Source organism: Patella vulgata, chromosome 2, assembly GCF_932274485.2.
Source record: "Patella vulgata chromosome 2, xgPatVulg1.2, whole genome shotgun sequence".
Classification (NCBI taxonomy): Eukaryota; Metazoa; Mollusca; class Gastropoda; family Patellidae; genus Patella; species Patella vulgata.
In genome coordinates this window covers 77,643,198-77,659,789 of record NC_065880.2, presented here as the reverse complement: position 1 = coordinate 77,659,789, position 16,592 = coordinate 77,643,198, and the positions used below count along the sequence as shown (strand labels likewise).

At 36.1% G+C, this 16,592-nt stretch overlaps 1 protein-coding gene across 1 annotated transcript; it reads left to right on the top strand.

Annotated features, from left to right (window-relative positions):
• The first annotated feature begins 10,237 nt into the window (after positions 1–10,237).
• Positions 10,238–15,942, top strand: LOC126812535 (polycystic kidney disease protein 1-like 2). Its single transcript, XM_050538992.1, has 6 exons — positions 10,238–10,360; positions 10,985–11,215; positions 12,001–12,171; positions 13,580–13,740; positions 14,631–15,357; positions 15,787–15,942. Exons 1-6 carry the CDS (start codon positions 10,238–10,240, stop codon positions 15,940–15,942), a joined length of 1,569 nt encoding a protein of 522 aa, XP_050394949.1.
• The last annotated feature ends 650 nt before the right edge of the window (positions 15,943–16,592 follow it).

Below are 16,592 nucleotides of genomic sequence, written 5' to 3'. Positions count from 1 at the left end.
GTGTTTTATTATTGCAAATTAATATTCTGAACGCGTGCCTATCATTATTTTTGATGTGCCTATGACTTGCCGAATTTTATTCATATTTTAATGCTTTCCTTTCATATTTCATGTAAATCTAGGGGACATAACTCTATTTTTATTAATTATTGTTCAAATACAGTTTTCCTTAAATATTAATTATCTCCTTTAATATGTTTGTAGAATTTTAGTGTCAAAATGTAGGAAATATATATTAACAATTTTGTATTAGGTTTCCGTAGTTGAGGCGAGGGTTCTTTTATGATTTTAGAATGTTTCCCAAGTCTGAGCTTACGAGTCCTTTGTTGTTTAAAGACAGTCAATATAGTTTGCCTGTGCGTGAAGCAAATTGATCTGATTATTATGTCAATCCCTGTTATTGCAACAGTAGAAATTAGGAATTTTAGTAGGAGATATTTTACTTGATTTGATCTGATTTATATTGCAACAGTAAGAATTAAGTACTTTAGTGGGAGTGCTAATAGATTTTTACTTGACTGAATTATAAAGGAGCTTAATTCTTGTACGGTAAATTTTCTTTTATTTATATATAAGTTTAGAGTTTGAATATTGTTAGCGACGCCCACAAAGCGTCCCGAACCTGTCATATCTGATTACCCGGTGCTGTTCAGCCATCCCAACAACCGAATTATTTTATTTTCATGTTTAATGTATAAATAAAGCTGTTTTGGAGATATTTTAGTATATTTTTATTTGGAAGCTATCCTGTCTAGTGACCGGGTAACAGTTGCTCGATTGTCAGTCCTGAATTGACAGAATTGCAACCAAGTGATACGGAATTCAGTCCTGCCACAGTTATGCCAGTCCCGGCAGCTGAGGTTGTGTGAGCAGAATCGCGACGTATTTTAAGTAATAAATATGTTTCAGCTGTCATGATTGGTTGAGATATTTTTTTATGCAGTTTTGGAATTGAGAGAATTTAATGTCTTTTCATGTGTGATATCTTATTCACTGGTGTTTTTTTATTTTAATTTATAGATTTTGTTCGTCCCTGTTTTTACTACAAAGATACTGTTAACATGGTATCTGTTTTAGATGGCCGAATAGTTTAAAGCCTGCGTGGGTCTGTTTTCGATGGTCGAAATGTGCGTTAAATCACAAGGTCTACCATTGAGTAAAGTGACGCCTGTCGTGGGTTTTCTCCGGGTCCTCCGGTATCCTCCCACTGCTAAAAACCCCTACGCGCAAGCGAATTATTGAAATAAAATTGAACCGTATGTTAGTCTTGAAATGGCCTAGTTTATGTCTCCTGTTGGACGATAGACATTGTCTAAATTGGAAAGAGAAAGATTGCATCGCCTTATAACTTATTTTTTTTTTTATTTGTAGGAATTACGAGTCCTAACTTGATGATAGAAAAGAATTACCTAACACCAGGTGTGGATTACAGGTAAATAGGCCCTATTGAACGTCTTCAGTTATTATGGAATAACTAACTCTAAGATTATTCTGAGTCTCCATTTCATTTCTATCCGAGGGGGGTTGGATGGCTGAATGGTTAGCGTGCGCGCGCTGTATCATAAAGTCTGTCATTTTATTTCAGGTTACGTCTCACGTCCGGTGAAAGAATTACGGAAAAACGACTACGTATAAATTATCCACCATATAATGGAAGTTGCACTAGTAATCTAAGGGCTGGTAAGATAATTGTTTTAGTTTATCTGTAATCAGCCACTGAAAGTATCAATGAAAAACTAAAGTATAGACAAGAACTTTCATATAGTCTTTGCACAGAAAATTTAGTTTTTTTAGATTTTAGATGTTAGTTCAGGCAAATTTTTGATGTCAACGGATATATTTTCCTTAAAGGCTCAATACCACTCTTGTTGTAACTGAATAATATGTCCCAATCTTTATTCTGGTCAACAAATTGTACTATTTTAGAATATTTCAATTAATTGATGATACAAATTTCATCTTAACACACCTTATTTCAAAATTTTAAAAAATACAACATAATGGTTTGAAACGTCTAACGTAAACCTTTTCAAATATTTAAAAATATTTTCGAACCCTCTGGACAAGTAAAATAGGATGTAATGGATAATTTACACAACAGGCAGGACACTTAAACATCTAGTACTTAGATAGAGATATTATTTATTTTCTGGAGCTTTCAAGCCAGCAAGAGTGTTATTGTCCCTTTAAAAATACATTATGCAAAAGCTAAATCTGCATATTGCAGGTCTTTCTTTGTACCTGAAATGTTATCTAAATTATTAATTAGACATTATTAACATGACAAGACCGTATCCAACTCTTGATGCCATCTGGTTACAATTTCAAACAGATTTGAATTTGCCCTGCGATAATCGAGATTTTGTTTATTATCGTAACAATGGTAAGAATGACAATCGAGGTTACAGTGTTTTTGAAATTCGGTTTTCTCGGCTCATAGTATGAAGTAATTTGACTGAAATTTTCAGCATATTCTCTTAGCGTTGTCTTTATTTTAACTATTATAGCGAGAACTGTCAGTTCTTTATCTAATCTTCCATAATGCCCCTTTTATTACCTAGAAGAGAAATCTAACCACAATACGACCTAAAGCTCAATTACAAGATAATATATCAAAATATAAATTAGTGCATTCTGAAAGGGTTACAGCATATTATCAACCGTATACAGGAAAATTTTGCGTTTTATCAATCAGGTGTACCTAGGGAAAGTAATCACACGCTTCTATTTTGTTTAACTAGGAATTGGATTTCGAACCGGTTTTACTATCAGTTGTTTTGATTGGCTGGATGAAGCTAACAGACGATTACGACAATTCACATATGATCAACTATTCGAGAAACCATTGACCTATAGGTTTATGTATAAATTGAAGGGTCAGACTACGGAACCAGTAGCATTCCATGAAATAACTGGAGAAAACGTGACTACTCCACAATTTACTCTAAGACCAGGTTATCCAGAGCAGGGATATATTGTTGAAGTTTATGTTTTTGTGGAAGATTCTTATCTTTCCTTTACAAAATCGACATTACTTTTAAAGGTAGGTATCAATACAATAGTAACGAAAAGGTGATGTCCCCGTATTTTTTGGTTCTTTACATCCGATTACAGAAATAGGCCGAGGAGGGTGATATATCTCATTTAGAAGATCCAGGCTGTCAAATCATTTTAAAGATCTAGCACATGATATCATTAAAGAAGCATTATGTAAGAGCCAAATCTGCCCATTGCAGGTATTTTTTCTGGCTTCAAATATTAAATAAATTATTCTTTAGAAATATATTTACAATGCAAACCCATAATCACCCCTCTAGGCCATCGGATAGGCGAGACATAATCATAGATTATAACTAGAGCACCAACGCCATTTAATAATTTAACGTTAACCTAGTAGTGTTACTTGACAATCGGGACTATTTCGACTAAATCATGCCAACACTTTAGACATTCATAGTGTAACTTCGCTCAGAATAAATTAATTTGACTGCAATTTTCAATATATTCATTTTTTCACTGTCTGTTTTTGAACTATTATAGTTAGAACGGCAATCTTTTTATCTAATCTTTAAAGGTGGAAAGTCATTAACTTAATATCATCCAGTTTTCGACATTGCAAACACGACTTGCAATTTAAATCAATATTGGGGTTGTTATCTTACCGTGAAAAGATGGGCTTCTTGTATCCAATACCACACTTTAGAATACTACCTGTGTAGACTGGAATAACCAGGCGCCAAATTCAATTTGGACTCTTCGCGTATTTCGCCGAACATAACTGATTAGAAATTACAGTAAACAGAAACGATTGAACGTAAATCAGATTATATACATTCATGTTACATTATTAAAATGCGTTTCGACCCATTGGTGTCCGTTTCTAGGTGCAAAAGAATAGAGGTTTATCTCTTAAAGATGCTTTCCCACAAAGTATTTATCGGGTGTTTATTTCTAATAAAAGTATGGCAATTTTGGTATATATGGAAAGTAGGGACGCCCAGTATATACAAGCAAAATACTGGATTCCTTGAAAAACACCCATGGAGCGCGAACAAAAATGAGAGTAACACTAATTGGCAGTCTGACGATTAAGGGTTGTCTGCTCGAGCGACGTCAAAGGTTGCACGCGTAGACTGTCCGACCTCTTGGCATTAGAGAGCGCTTGATGCATATGTTGATAAACTTGATGCTAAGTGGACGTCGAAAAAGTGAGAGTGAAACGTACCACAGTTTCTGAGATAAAAACCATAGAAAAAGACGTGTGCATGGGATAGTCCGAGAATTTACTTAGGCTTCGATATTTATGATAAATGGACAGCTAGACACCACGACAGCCAAGTCACGTGACACAAACATGACTTCTTTAATAGATTTGTTATAGCTTGGGGTATTTCCTCACGAATATGTTTTGAGAAGGGTGTGAAGCAAATTTTTGATAGATTAATTAGTTTGGATATGTGTTAAGGCCAAATATATCATCAAATCACACAGTTTGTACGCAGGAAGGTTTCGTTAAGTAATGTATCTTGTGACAAAGTGTTCAATAACTTTCATAAAATTGTCTATCGTAGAAAATAAGAACTATTATTTAGATGCAGAGAACGTATTGGCCCCAGCTGGTTTTGATAATATATGATATTGACTTTTCAGCTATACACTTTGTTCTAAACACTGTCGCACTAATTAACGACTATCAATTCCCCATGTATGAACTCACCCAATTGAAAGTTATATACCCACGAGAGAGAGGGTGGAGAGAGGAGCAGAGACCGGCGAAGGGAGGAATGGTTATCTTAAACTGTTCATGTACTGTGTTGATGTTATAATTGTTTATGTTACTCATGTAGTTTTGTTCCTGTTTAATTTATGTTCCATTTGTATTTATGTAGCTGTTTTGTATTTATGTTCCTGATGTAAATAAATTTTATTTTATCGAAACTGATCTCTGTTATCACTATAATAGTGATATGGGTGCAGTGTCAGTTATGGAAATTAATCACGGACCAGTCTTTTACAATCTTTAACAGCAAGTTATATATTCAGATTGTTCCTGATAAAACAGATGTTTTGGAAGAGTTTAATTCTGATGAATACCAACAGTTTATTGCTAAAAGGGATATAACAGGAATATTACTTACAACTCTGGGTGTGGCAGAAACAGTACATGAGGAGGTAGGTAATATTGAATGAAAAATGGGGTTTAACGTCCACTCGACGCAAGTTAGGTCATTTCGGGACTAACATGTGGATCAATTTTATTTCAACAATTTGCTTGTGCTAAGAGGTATTTAACAGTGGGAGGGAATCGGCGAACCCGTAGCAAAACCCACGCGGTTATACAGGCAACCCTACCACGCACAAGCAGGAATCGAGACCATGCCATTTAGCCCATGGCTACTAAAACTCCCAGAATTCCATGCGTGTAGATAAACGGCAATTAGGGAGTACTGTTCCCCCATGAACTTTATCGGCTAACACGAGCCCCTCCCCCACCAGCCGGTAAGCGAGCTAACGTCTTACTCACTGAACCACCACCGCTCCCTATTTTCTTATGAACCATTTATAAGTAATCCGTCTAGTACCTATATCAATATACCAATAAAAATCCTTTTTTTACAGAATAAAGAGAATAGTACTACGAGAAATATGGCACAGGTAAGTCCTAATCTAATATTAGGTCAGTAGGGTGACGTCATACATAACAATTAAGTAAACGTCCAGAAGAACCAAATAAACCCGGGAGATGTCGTAAACGCCCAAAGGGCTGGACAGTACTGATTTTGTAATTACATGCCCCCCATATGAAAACTGACTAAAACGCGCGAATATTATGTATAAATGAGCATTAGCCATATGTAGGTCTCGATCAGCGCTCATTGGCGGTCAATTGTTTATTGTATTATCTTGGTATGCTTCAGTGTTTTTAGTATAGAATCTGTCTCCTGAGAGTTAATCACCACAAAGTTTCCCTCCTTTCCAAAAGCTGCACGCAAGAATTTATAATCAAACTAATCTCGATCCATCTGATTAAAATACAGATCTATATTTCGTTTCGTTTTTCGTATACTTTCGATGGCCTACACTACATGATGAAGCTCTGACAAGTTGTACTGGAAGGTCGTGTCAGGGGTCGTACGAGTGGCTTTTGGCCCTATGACGTCAGACATTGATTAATCAATCAGCGTTGACGTTTCTAGTAGTTTACCCACAGTTCCCTGCATGACACGCCAAGAAGTCGCCGTAACAGAGTTTGTATCCATCTTTGCAAGGAAGAGCTAACGACCACCGCGTACTAGGACAAAAAGACAAAAATGTATAATCCTACAAAATCTATAGACAAAGCAATATCAATGATCTAAAAGTTTAAAATACTAATTTTATAATATGTGATATTGCGGGCGCAAAAACGCATATCCTACAAAAACTATAGACAATATCAATATTAATATTATAAATACTAATTTTATAATACGTGCTATTGGTGGTAATAGACTGTAAAAAATCTTAAATATTTGTTGAAAGTTAAAGATATTAATTATGTGATATTTTAGGCTGAAGATTTGATTATTGACCAAGTGAAAGAGTATATATTATGGATAGAAACACCTGCAGAAATGAATCTATTAACTACCGTATTACTACAATTACTAGATCAACCAGAATCTCTTACATTACAATCTAGAGTAAGTTTTATTTGATCAACCAGAACCTTTTACATTACATTCTAGAGGAATTCTTACTTGGTAAACCAGAACCTTTTACATTACACTCTAGAGTAAGTCTTACTTGGTAAACAAGAATCTCTTACACACAATCTAGAATAAGTCTTACTTGGTAAACAAGAATCTCTTACATTACATTCTAGAGTAATTCTCTTTAATATAAGATACTGGTCATACTTGATAAACCATACTAGTCCTAGATAAACCCAAGTAAGTCTTGACACATCATTTAAAGACAAAACCATTTTCCATTATAACACTTATTTAAAGTCCTGCACTTCAAATCTTTTATTTAGCTTAACCTGGGTATGGAGAATAAGTAAATTATTTGGTAAGGAACCCTTTCTGTTGACAGATGTTAATATGATATCACTCCATTGAAGTAAGGTTATTAAAAACTATCGTTTTCCTTTTTTTAACAGGGTGGTTTGTTTGATATTTATAAAACATTGATCCCGCAAATAGACAGAATATTCAATCATTCTGAAGACAATCGGGTCAAAAATTCAGTTGGAAGAGGTAATAATCACTTTCTTTTATTTACATGTTTATTGATCGAAGGTCTGTCGTTGAGTCAAGTGGCGTTCGTTCGATTTCCCACTTGCAAGAAGTAGGCTCGCCTATCCAACTTCGTAGGTTTTCTACGGGTCCCAGGTACAAATATCCATAGGCGCAATTGAACATATATTTGTTCCTAAATGACCTAGTTTGTATTGAGTGGACCGTAAACCCCAAAACCTCTCTCTCTCTCTCTCCCCCCTCTCTCTCTCTCTCTCTCTCTCTCTCTCTCACACACACACACACACACACCCATGCACACATATATGACAATATTGTGATATTTACAGGTCTAATGGAAGGATTCCTGCAGTTGATGCTAGCACAGAAACTAGAAACAAACTGTATTAAAGGCTGCGCAGAGAAGAAGGTTTTGGTAAATAAACGAATGATTACTCTGATTTAAGTTACACCGAAAAAGGGTCATTAGGGTACCGATTGACTGACAAGTTGAAATAGATTGCCTATTAATATTGACTATTATGTGAACACTTATTGAATGATCATTATGATCAGTTGAAAGTCTCCACTACAAAGGTGGGCTTCCTAAATCCATCTTGAGAATGGTGGAATCCTTTACTGGATAATTACTGAGCTGTACTTTTGTTAAAAATCTTGTAACACTTTTAGGTTTAGATTACTCAAGCTGAATTAGCCAGTTGTGGCTAGAACACCACCCTCGGTTTCTCCGGTGGTCTCATTCCGTTCTAGCCTGTAATGATACAGGATTCTCTCAAAATGAAAAACAAAACAATGAATTACTAGAATGACGCATTAATACTACCGGTCTTGACGATTGTCGTTTCCTGAACGGCGCTTCTGGACTATAAGATGTAAAGGGCTCGAGGGTATTTGAGGGGTGGGGGTAGGTAATCATGATTTAAGTGTACTTTTAGAGATATCTTCTTCGATCTGTTTCTAATATACTGTGATACTGTGTGATAACTACGTTTTTTAACAATGAACAGGGTGAAGCTATACTAGAAGAATATAAAGATCATAATAAACTTATATCTATGATATTAGAAGGTTCAGTACCAGGTGAAGAACCTGTAGTTATATCTATAGATGAAGATATTAACTATCTGATAGCTACACATGATGCTGCTTCTCTACCTGGTAGTCAAGTTTACCTTGGTGATAAACAATTAGCCTCTATACCTACAACAATAGGTGATTCGTTAGATTTATCACAGTATGCAAGCTTACAGCTCGAGGTGAGTTATGTGGGGCACTGTCCTTGGTAAACATTTGCCCGATATTTTTGGTATTTCATTCATTTCCAGATAGCAAAATGACTGGAAACATATCTGACTTTATGAGATGGAGTCTGGCGTTCCCCTGCAATGCGCTATAAGGGGAATTCAAATGTTGAGGGTGGGCCTCGGTTATATGTTCTATCCGAAGGGCTAAGCGCCATTTCCTTCATGTGGTAATAATAAGCTGGAAAATCCCGAGGAACTATCTCAACAAACAAACTTCCTATAGTTAGTGCGCCAGTGGGTTACTCTCCCACCCACGTGGCTCCTTATCAAAATAGTGACAATTGTCAGTTGCATTTCTTAATTTGCGCTAACCTCTTGGACCAGCGTCGTTCTAGCGGCGTAGCTGCCATACTGCGACAATAAAAATATCAACCATTTTAAGTCTTTGAAACTTTTAAAGAAATTAACACCGGACACCCCTACTTAATTCTAATGACTATCATCAATTCAATTGATTTTTGTTCTAGATGTTTGAAGGTATACATCTACAAGGTGATGATTCAGCGATACACCGTATTAACACTAGAACTACCAGTCTTGTTATATATGGTGATGGAAATATTCTGGATGTTAAAGACTTAAAGGATCCGGTTAAGGTCGTACTGCAGAGAGATCCAGATGATCAAGTAACTGTCACGACTACCAAATTACATTCAAACAATTCCAACTTATTACAGCATATCAAGGTTGAGTTGGGAGATAATCACTTTGTGACTAGCGTCGAGTTTATGCCAGCTAACCAGAATGCTGTGTTTGATTTTTACATCAACCAAGGTTCTCCAACTAGCGCAGTGGAACATGAACTAAGCGGAACACTCAGTCAGGAATCTTGGACTATCAGATTAAATGTTGATATGTTTAGTAAGGGTCATGGTATTGATCGCTATAGAACTGGTGGTATAACAGCTTATATAGGAATTCAATCACATCAGAGTAAGTTCCATCATAACAACTTAGATAGGGATTCAATAACATCATATTAAGTTCCATCATAACAACATATATAGGAATTCAATCACATCAGAGTAAGTCCCATCATAACAACTTAAATAGGAATCACATCACATTATAATAAGTTCCATCATAACTTAAATAGGAATCACATCACATCCCATCACATTATAGTAAGTTCCATCATAACAACTTATATAGGAATTGAATCACACCATGCAGGAAGTCCCATCATAACAACTTATATAGGGATTCAATAACATCATATTAAGTTCCATCATAAAAACATATATAGGAATTCAATCACATCAGAGTAAGTCCCATCATAACAACTTAAATAGGAATCACATCACATTATAATAAGTTCCATCATAACAACATATATAGGAATTTAATCACATTATAGTAAGTTACATAATAACAGCTAATCAAATCACATCATAGTAAGTTCCATGATCCGATGTTGAATTTATCCAAAGAGCCAAATATGGGGTATACAAATATGAACATTTCTGATCGCAGCTAATGAGTCGATTTATATTTTGTTACAAATGCATGAAACTGACCTTCGGGAAGCTAGGCAATTTTAAGTAATTTGAAATTGATGAGTTACTTCAATGGCCTATCAAAATGTCAGGCTAACAGTGTTTGCTCTTCTAAGCTCACACTTTTGCCCCCCATCACAAAACTGTTGATGAGCGTATATTTCGTTGCCTGACAACGCTACGTTTATTTGAATAGATGGATTGGATATTTATCTTCTACGTTTCAGACATATCCACGCCTGTAGATGTAAGGATTTACTCTGCTGCATGTTTCTACTGGGATTCCAAGCATGATCTATGGTCTAAGCAAGGTCTTTATGTAAGAATTATCTTTTTAAAATTGAGTTTACATCCCGCGATTCTGTGGATTTCTTAGTTTGTCATTGATACGACGAACAAACAACCCAATAACACAGATATATTTGTTTAGTCAAATATGGCCGACAATTTCCAAATAGCTAATAACTAAGCATGTATATTTTACCTTTGCATCTAATTTAATTGTAAATCAAACTGTCGTTATTGATTAAAAATACTGTCTTTAGCCAGGTGTAAGTTTAATATTTGCACATCTGATACCACTTCCCGTTATTTGAAGATTTCACATATCTAACATGTATTCTTGTATATACCAGTAGGATCGCGTATGCCAATTACACAAATAATAACGCGCTCTTTGGGCTTATTCCTAGCTTTATAGAGTTTAAGGGGTAAAGGGCTTGAGGTATATCCTCATAGGCATGGGTGGGGGGAGGGGAGGGGGGCAATCTCAGTTGGGGAGCTAATTGCCCGAAAAATTTCTTTGTCACTTGAATTTTTAGAATGAATCAACCATTAACTAAAACAAATTTTCAACAAACCTATGTATATCCTAGAGCACATTCTTTTGAAGTGTGGATATATTTTGAATATATACATTACTATTAAATTATTGATATTGTAGCCTGGTAATGGTACCACAGTGGAAAGTGTTGAATGTTTAACTAATCATCTAACAGACTTTGGTGCCAGTTTCCTCGTACCACCAAATACAATTAACTTTGAGACGGTATTTAACAAGTTTAAAGATATTGGATCGAATGCAGCGGTTTTATCAACAGTTTGTGTAGTTATAGGAATATATCTAATCATTGTTTTTATAGTCCGTAAATTTGACCAGAAAGATAAATTAAAGGTAAAACTTATATTGGGAAATTCCACTTTTATTTTGATTTTAAGAATATGTATTTGTCACCTATATATACTATTTCTCGACGACATTACGTATTCGTATACAACCATAATATATACTACCCTATTAAAGTCATTGGGTTCACGGTATCTTTTCACAATTTCTGTAGTGATACGAAATGAAGTGAAATACTCCTTTTTTGTCGTTCGGAACGTGGTGGCTCAGTTAGTAAGGCGTTGGCTTGCTAACATGGAGGTCCAGGTGTTGGCCGGCAAAGTTCATCGTGATTTTTCTACGTGATCTCCCTTGTCAGTGGTGTAGTAAGGAGAGTCTGGCATGGGAAAATGTATAGTTGTTCGGTTTTTACGAAAAATAGGGGTCCCATGTACGCATTGACAGTTGGAATTCGAAAAAAGAGTAGGTCGTAGCACCGCTGTCCGGGCCAAATTTCACTCATAGCACACTGTATGGCGTATAGCACTATCCGATAGATTAGTATTGAAATTGTTTTGTTGTTTCAGTGAAGTATTGAACCATTAGATTATTATTGAAATGTTTGGTTGTTTCAGTGGAGTATAGAACCATTAGATTAATACTGAAATGTTTGGTTGTTTCATTTCAGTATAGAACCATTATCAAATTAATATTGAAAGGTTTGGTTGAACCACCAAATTAATATTGGAATGTTTGATTGTTTCAGTGAACTATTGAACCATCAGATTAATATTGACATGTTTGGTTGTTTCAGTGGAGTATTAGATTAATATTGAAATGTTTTGTTGTTTCAGTGGAGTATTGAACCATTGTCAGACAATCTACCAACAGATGTTTATCATTATCAAGTAACAGTTTATACTGGTATTAGACGTAAAGCAGGAACCAAATCTAAAGTCTTTATCGTTTTGGCAGGAGATCAAGATGAAACTGAAGTTCGTGCTTTAGATGATGGAACCCACAGAGTACGTATAAATATCAGTTTGGTCTTGTCCTATGTCAACAATCAGCGTGAGATCATTGCCAAATTCTGGATTTGGTATCGAACGTGACATTTGTTCTTACATTCTGCACTCAGAGAACTATCTACTTTGAGATTAGACCTCCTCCCTAAATGACCGTCATATTGGAAAATTGATATACTATTTGGGGTCTTTAATATACACAGAAAACTAAATATGAAAATAGAAGCAGCGTGCATTCTTATCAAAAATTCTCGAAGTATACTTAGCGTTTTCGACTAAAATCGGCGATAAAGAAATAAAATGTCGGTCAACTTGCTTCGTGTGAATCGTGTTTTTTCTCATGTGGAGCTTATTTTAGACAGACAGCCTAATAATATATCACTGTTCTTAACAAGGGTAGGTAGACGGTAGATACAGAGGTGATGGATGAAATAAGTCGTTAGCACGCGCATAAAAATTAGGTGGGGTTTTAGATGGAGTGACATAACGCGCGTATAACACTATAGGGTTATTTTAGGTCTAAGAAAAGTGTTCTGTTTAATATAGAAATCTTTACCTACATGACGTGTGACGAAAACTAGGGTAATGAAGTAGCTTGCATTACTCTGCTACTATCTTAGACTACCTCACAGCCATTTATGTCAGTATCCATTTCTGGAAAGTAGGGTACCATCGTCCAGTCATCTCGTGCACGGATTATTCCAATTAAATAGAATAATGTTGACGTTAAGCGGTGCCTATATGAAACACTTACCCAAAAATGGTAATTGCCCCGCCCTAATAGCTGCTGCATTATACTTCTATATATTATAGAGCGGGTTTGATTTACTTCAGACAATCATTCGGAGCTCAAGGGGAACATACCTATAGCCTCCGCGGCTTAGAGGCTAGGGTGAATACATCGTCTTAGCGCGAACATTATGTAGAACTACCAAGAAGTATGTGGCTCTTGCCACGTTTAAGCCGTTAGGTCTGAGTTAGAAAGGATATTAAACTCAGACCGAAGTACTATCATAACTTTGTAGTTTGCGGTATGTATTTAATTATATAAACTTAGTAACAACATAAACGGTGTCCCAGAGTCAGTTAATTGATGGTTGAAATAATTGATCCCACAAAGTGAAGTCCAAGTAAGTCCTAGACGATAAGTCACACGTGCGCTTTAGATCATAAGTTCTGTCAAGGAACCTAATTGTGTGGTTTCGATCCCAAGCTTGTACTTGACGAGGAATAGAGTTGCCTGCCCAAGCTTGTGGGGTCCCCCCCGGTCCTCCGTTCACCTCCCACTGCTAAAGACCCCCTCTCTCTCTCGCTCTCTCTTTCTCTCTCCCTTTTTCTCTCTCTCTCAAAATAAAATGCCTAAAAATAGAATAGCTGGTCAACTATAACTATATTATTGTTATTTTAGGAATTTTCTACTGCTAGTGTTAACAGTTATTTGATGAGTGTACCCGAATCACTGGGTGATCTTACCTATCTTAGAATATGGCACGATAACACAGGCAAGATGGCCGACTCAGATTGGTACCTCAGTTTGGTGGTAGTTAGAGATATTCAGAAGAATTCCAGGTTAGCAATTTTATTCAACACCTGCTTAGGTTCCATTGTTGGTGAAAAAAAAGCTTGACCCATTTGGTAGGGTGACCCAAAAAAACAGAACCCATAAATTTTTTATTTTAAAAATCCTACAGTGGTCCAGCAAATTTAATGACATTTGCTGGACTTAAACATCAGTCTGTCTACGATCATTTCCCATAGTTTGAGTTATCCCCAAAAAAGGAATGTGTTCGGGTAATTGACAATTTTGCGCAACTTATGCAAGTTTGCCTCCAATGCCACGGAGGCCACTTGGGGAATATATTGGAAAGAACATGGCTTTTATGCAAAAGCACCAAGATAACAGAAACTTTGATGAATGGTCGCACACAGATTGAAGTTTACGTCCAGCAAATTTCTTGATATTTGCTGGACCTTTGTAGGATTTAATAAAATATGTTATGGGTTCTGTTATTTTGGGATCACCCTGTATATAAAAACAAATGAAATCAAACTGACATGGCTGACAGTTGCTACTTACATTTCTGAATCAACCGGGATAATGAACTTATATTTCAATATGTTCCCGGTATTTCGTCTCATCCTTGCAAAGACCCCTTGTCCTGTACCACTGACAAGAACCCCGTCCTGCGCAACTGACAAGAACCCCGTCCTGCACCAGACTGGAAAATCCCCAGAAACTTTGTCTGCCAGCAACCCAGCACCTTTTGGTTAGTGCCATATTTGTTAATCAAATAACGCCAAGTAACAACTGCATTTGGTAATTTGCGCTTGGGGCATACAGTCAACCATTTTCGGCATTTGTGATAGCATTGATGTGCACTTATTTGGATTCGGACAATATCGACCGGTCATATTTTGAAAACCAATTTATTTATTTTATTATTTATTTCTTATTATAGCTATGTATTTCTGTGTGATCGGTGGTTATCACTGACCAAAGATGATGGACAAGCAGAAAGATTTTTACCAGTAGCTACAAAACAAGACCTTGAAACTTTCTCTCATTTATTTTTCTTCAAAACCCGACAAGATATCACTGATGGTCATATCTGGTTCTCTGTTATATCACGACCAACACGGAGTCCTTTTACAAGAGTTCAACGTTTATCATGTTGTCTCTCATTACTCTTTACGACCATGATTGCAAACGCCATGTGGTACCGTACCACAGAAGGTCTCGAATACTCCCAGGTTGTAAGCTTGGGTCCATTCCAATTTACATCTCAAGAATTTTTAATCAGTATTTTTATGAGTATCATCGTTGTGCCCGTCAACATCATCATCGTGACCTTCTTCAGAAAATCCAAATCTCCTGCAAAACGTCCTCAAGCAACGCAAGTTCATCCCAAAGTAACCATCAATGATTCTTTTGGAAAAGAAAATACTCTACTGGCTCCTAAAGAAGATCCATTAGAAGCTTTGGGGAAGAGACCAGAAAAGAAGAGATTTCAGTTACCACATTGGTGTGTTTACATCGCCTGGTTCTTGGTCTTTGCATCTGTATCACTGTCTGGGTTCTTCACCATCCTCTATAGTTTAGAGTGGGGGGCACAGAAATCCGGAATGTGGTTAACAGCTTTCTTCCTATCTTTCCTGGAATCTGTAATCGTTGTCCAACCAATTAAGGTAACTGTGATAGCAGTTTATATTTTTTTGTTTGGGCTTCTGGTGTGTTTCCTTGTTGTATTGTCAGTTAGTTTACCTCCAATTTATCAAATGTTGCTAACGTTATTTAAACCGTTTTTATTTCTAATTATAAATAAATTATAGGTCTTCTTGGCAAATTATAAATATTTTCAATTATTATATAGACATGAGATCACTGCTAAGAAAGGACTGTTTTGATTGTATTTTGGAAATGAAATGCAATGGGGTTTCGCCTCCATATTTCCTGCTACATGCCAGACCCTCCGTGGCAAGTGGAAACTATAATTTAAGATCCCAAGAAACGTTAGTAATTCCGCTACATACTCACTGGGCCACTGTGGCGTCCGAATTGTATTATTTATGTTGTTTTTTTTTGTTCATTGGTCTACTTCACGTTGTATATAATAGGTGGTAGCGGTAGCAGTGGTTGTAGCCTTGATTTCCCGGTCATCATCTGAACACGAAGACGATGATAAAGAAGTAGATACTGAGATATGTCATATTATGAAGTCTGGATATAACAAGTCTATCGACCCTACTGATCCAGCTTATCCAGGTATGTAAATACAGATTTATAATGTGTGTGTTATATATTTAATGTCTGAAAAAATAAATCGCACTTTACAATAATAATTTCTATCTCATATGACTGTGAATCGATGAGTTGGAAACAAGAATGTAGCAGTAAAAATAAATTAATGGGGAAGCCCATTTACTAGTTGCTAAACGAGGTGACAGACAGTAAAATTTCCATAGCCACAAAGTTCCGTAGCAAACAATCTGATTCCGGTTCAATTAACCACAGTCTCCATTAAAGGGGCCGGTCACGAATACAACTCAAACTGGTTAATTCTGCGTGGGGAATTTTTGAAACCATAACCAAAACTATCTTAATATAAACTTTCAGTTCCAAGTTTTTTGGTCATAAGTCTACAAGCTCCGTAAATGGCTCGATAATCATCTGTGGACATTTGCATTAGTTATAATTGTAAATGATTCCCGATTAACAAGTCACTCATTGAACAGTGGAATTTCTTAAAGTTAGGTAACCCTGTTATGGAATTTAAGCGGTCACTTCCCTCAGAACTGCTTAATGGTATGCTATGAACACATTCAACCATCTATTTCTGCTAGTTCTGCTATTTCTGCAAATTTTGACGTTTAATTTGTATTCATTTTTATAATCAGTTACCATGTGAACTCCAGAACCATTC

Coding starts and splice junctions, on each gene's coding strand:
- LOC126812535 (XM_050538992.1), top strand. CDS start 10,238: ATGGATTGGATATTTATCTTCTACGTTTCAGACATATCCACGCCTGTA. Junction 10,361..10,984: donor GGTCTAAGCAAGGTCTTTAT/GTAAGAATTATC, acceptor TTGATATTGTAG/CCTGGTAATGGTACCACAGT. Junction 15,358..15,786: donor TCGTTGTCCAACCAATTAAG/GTAACTGTGATA, acceptor TGTATATAATAG/GTGGTAGCGGTAGCAGTGGT.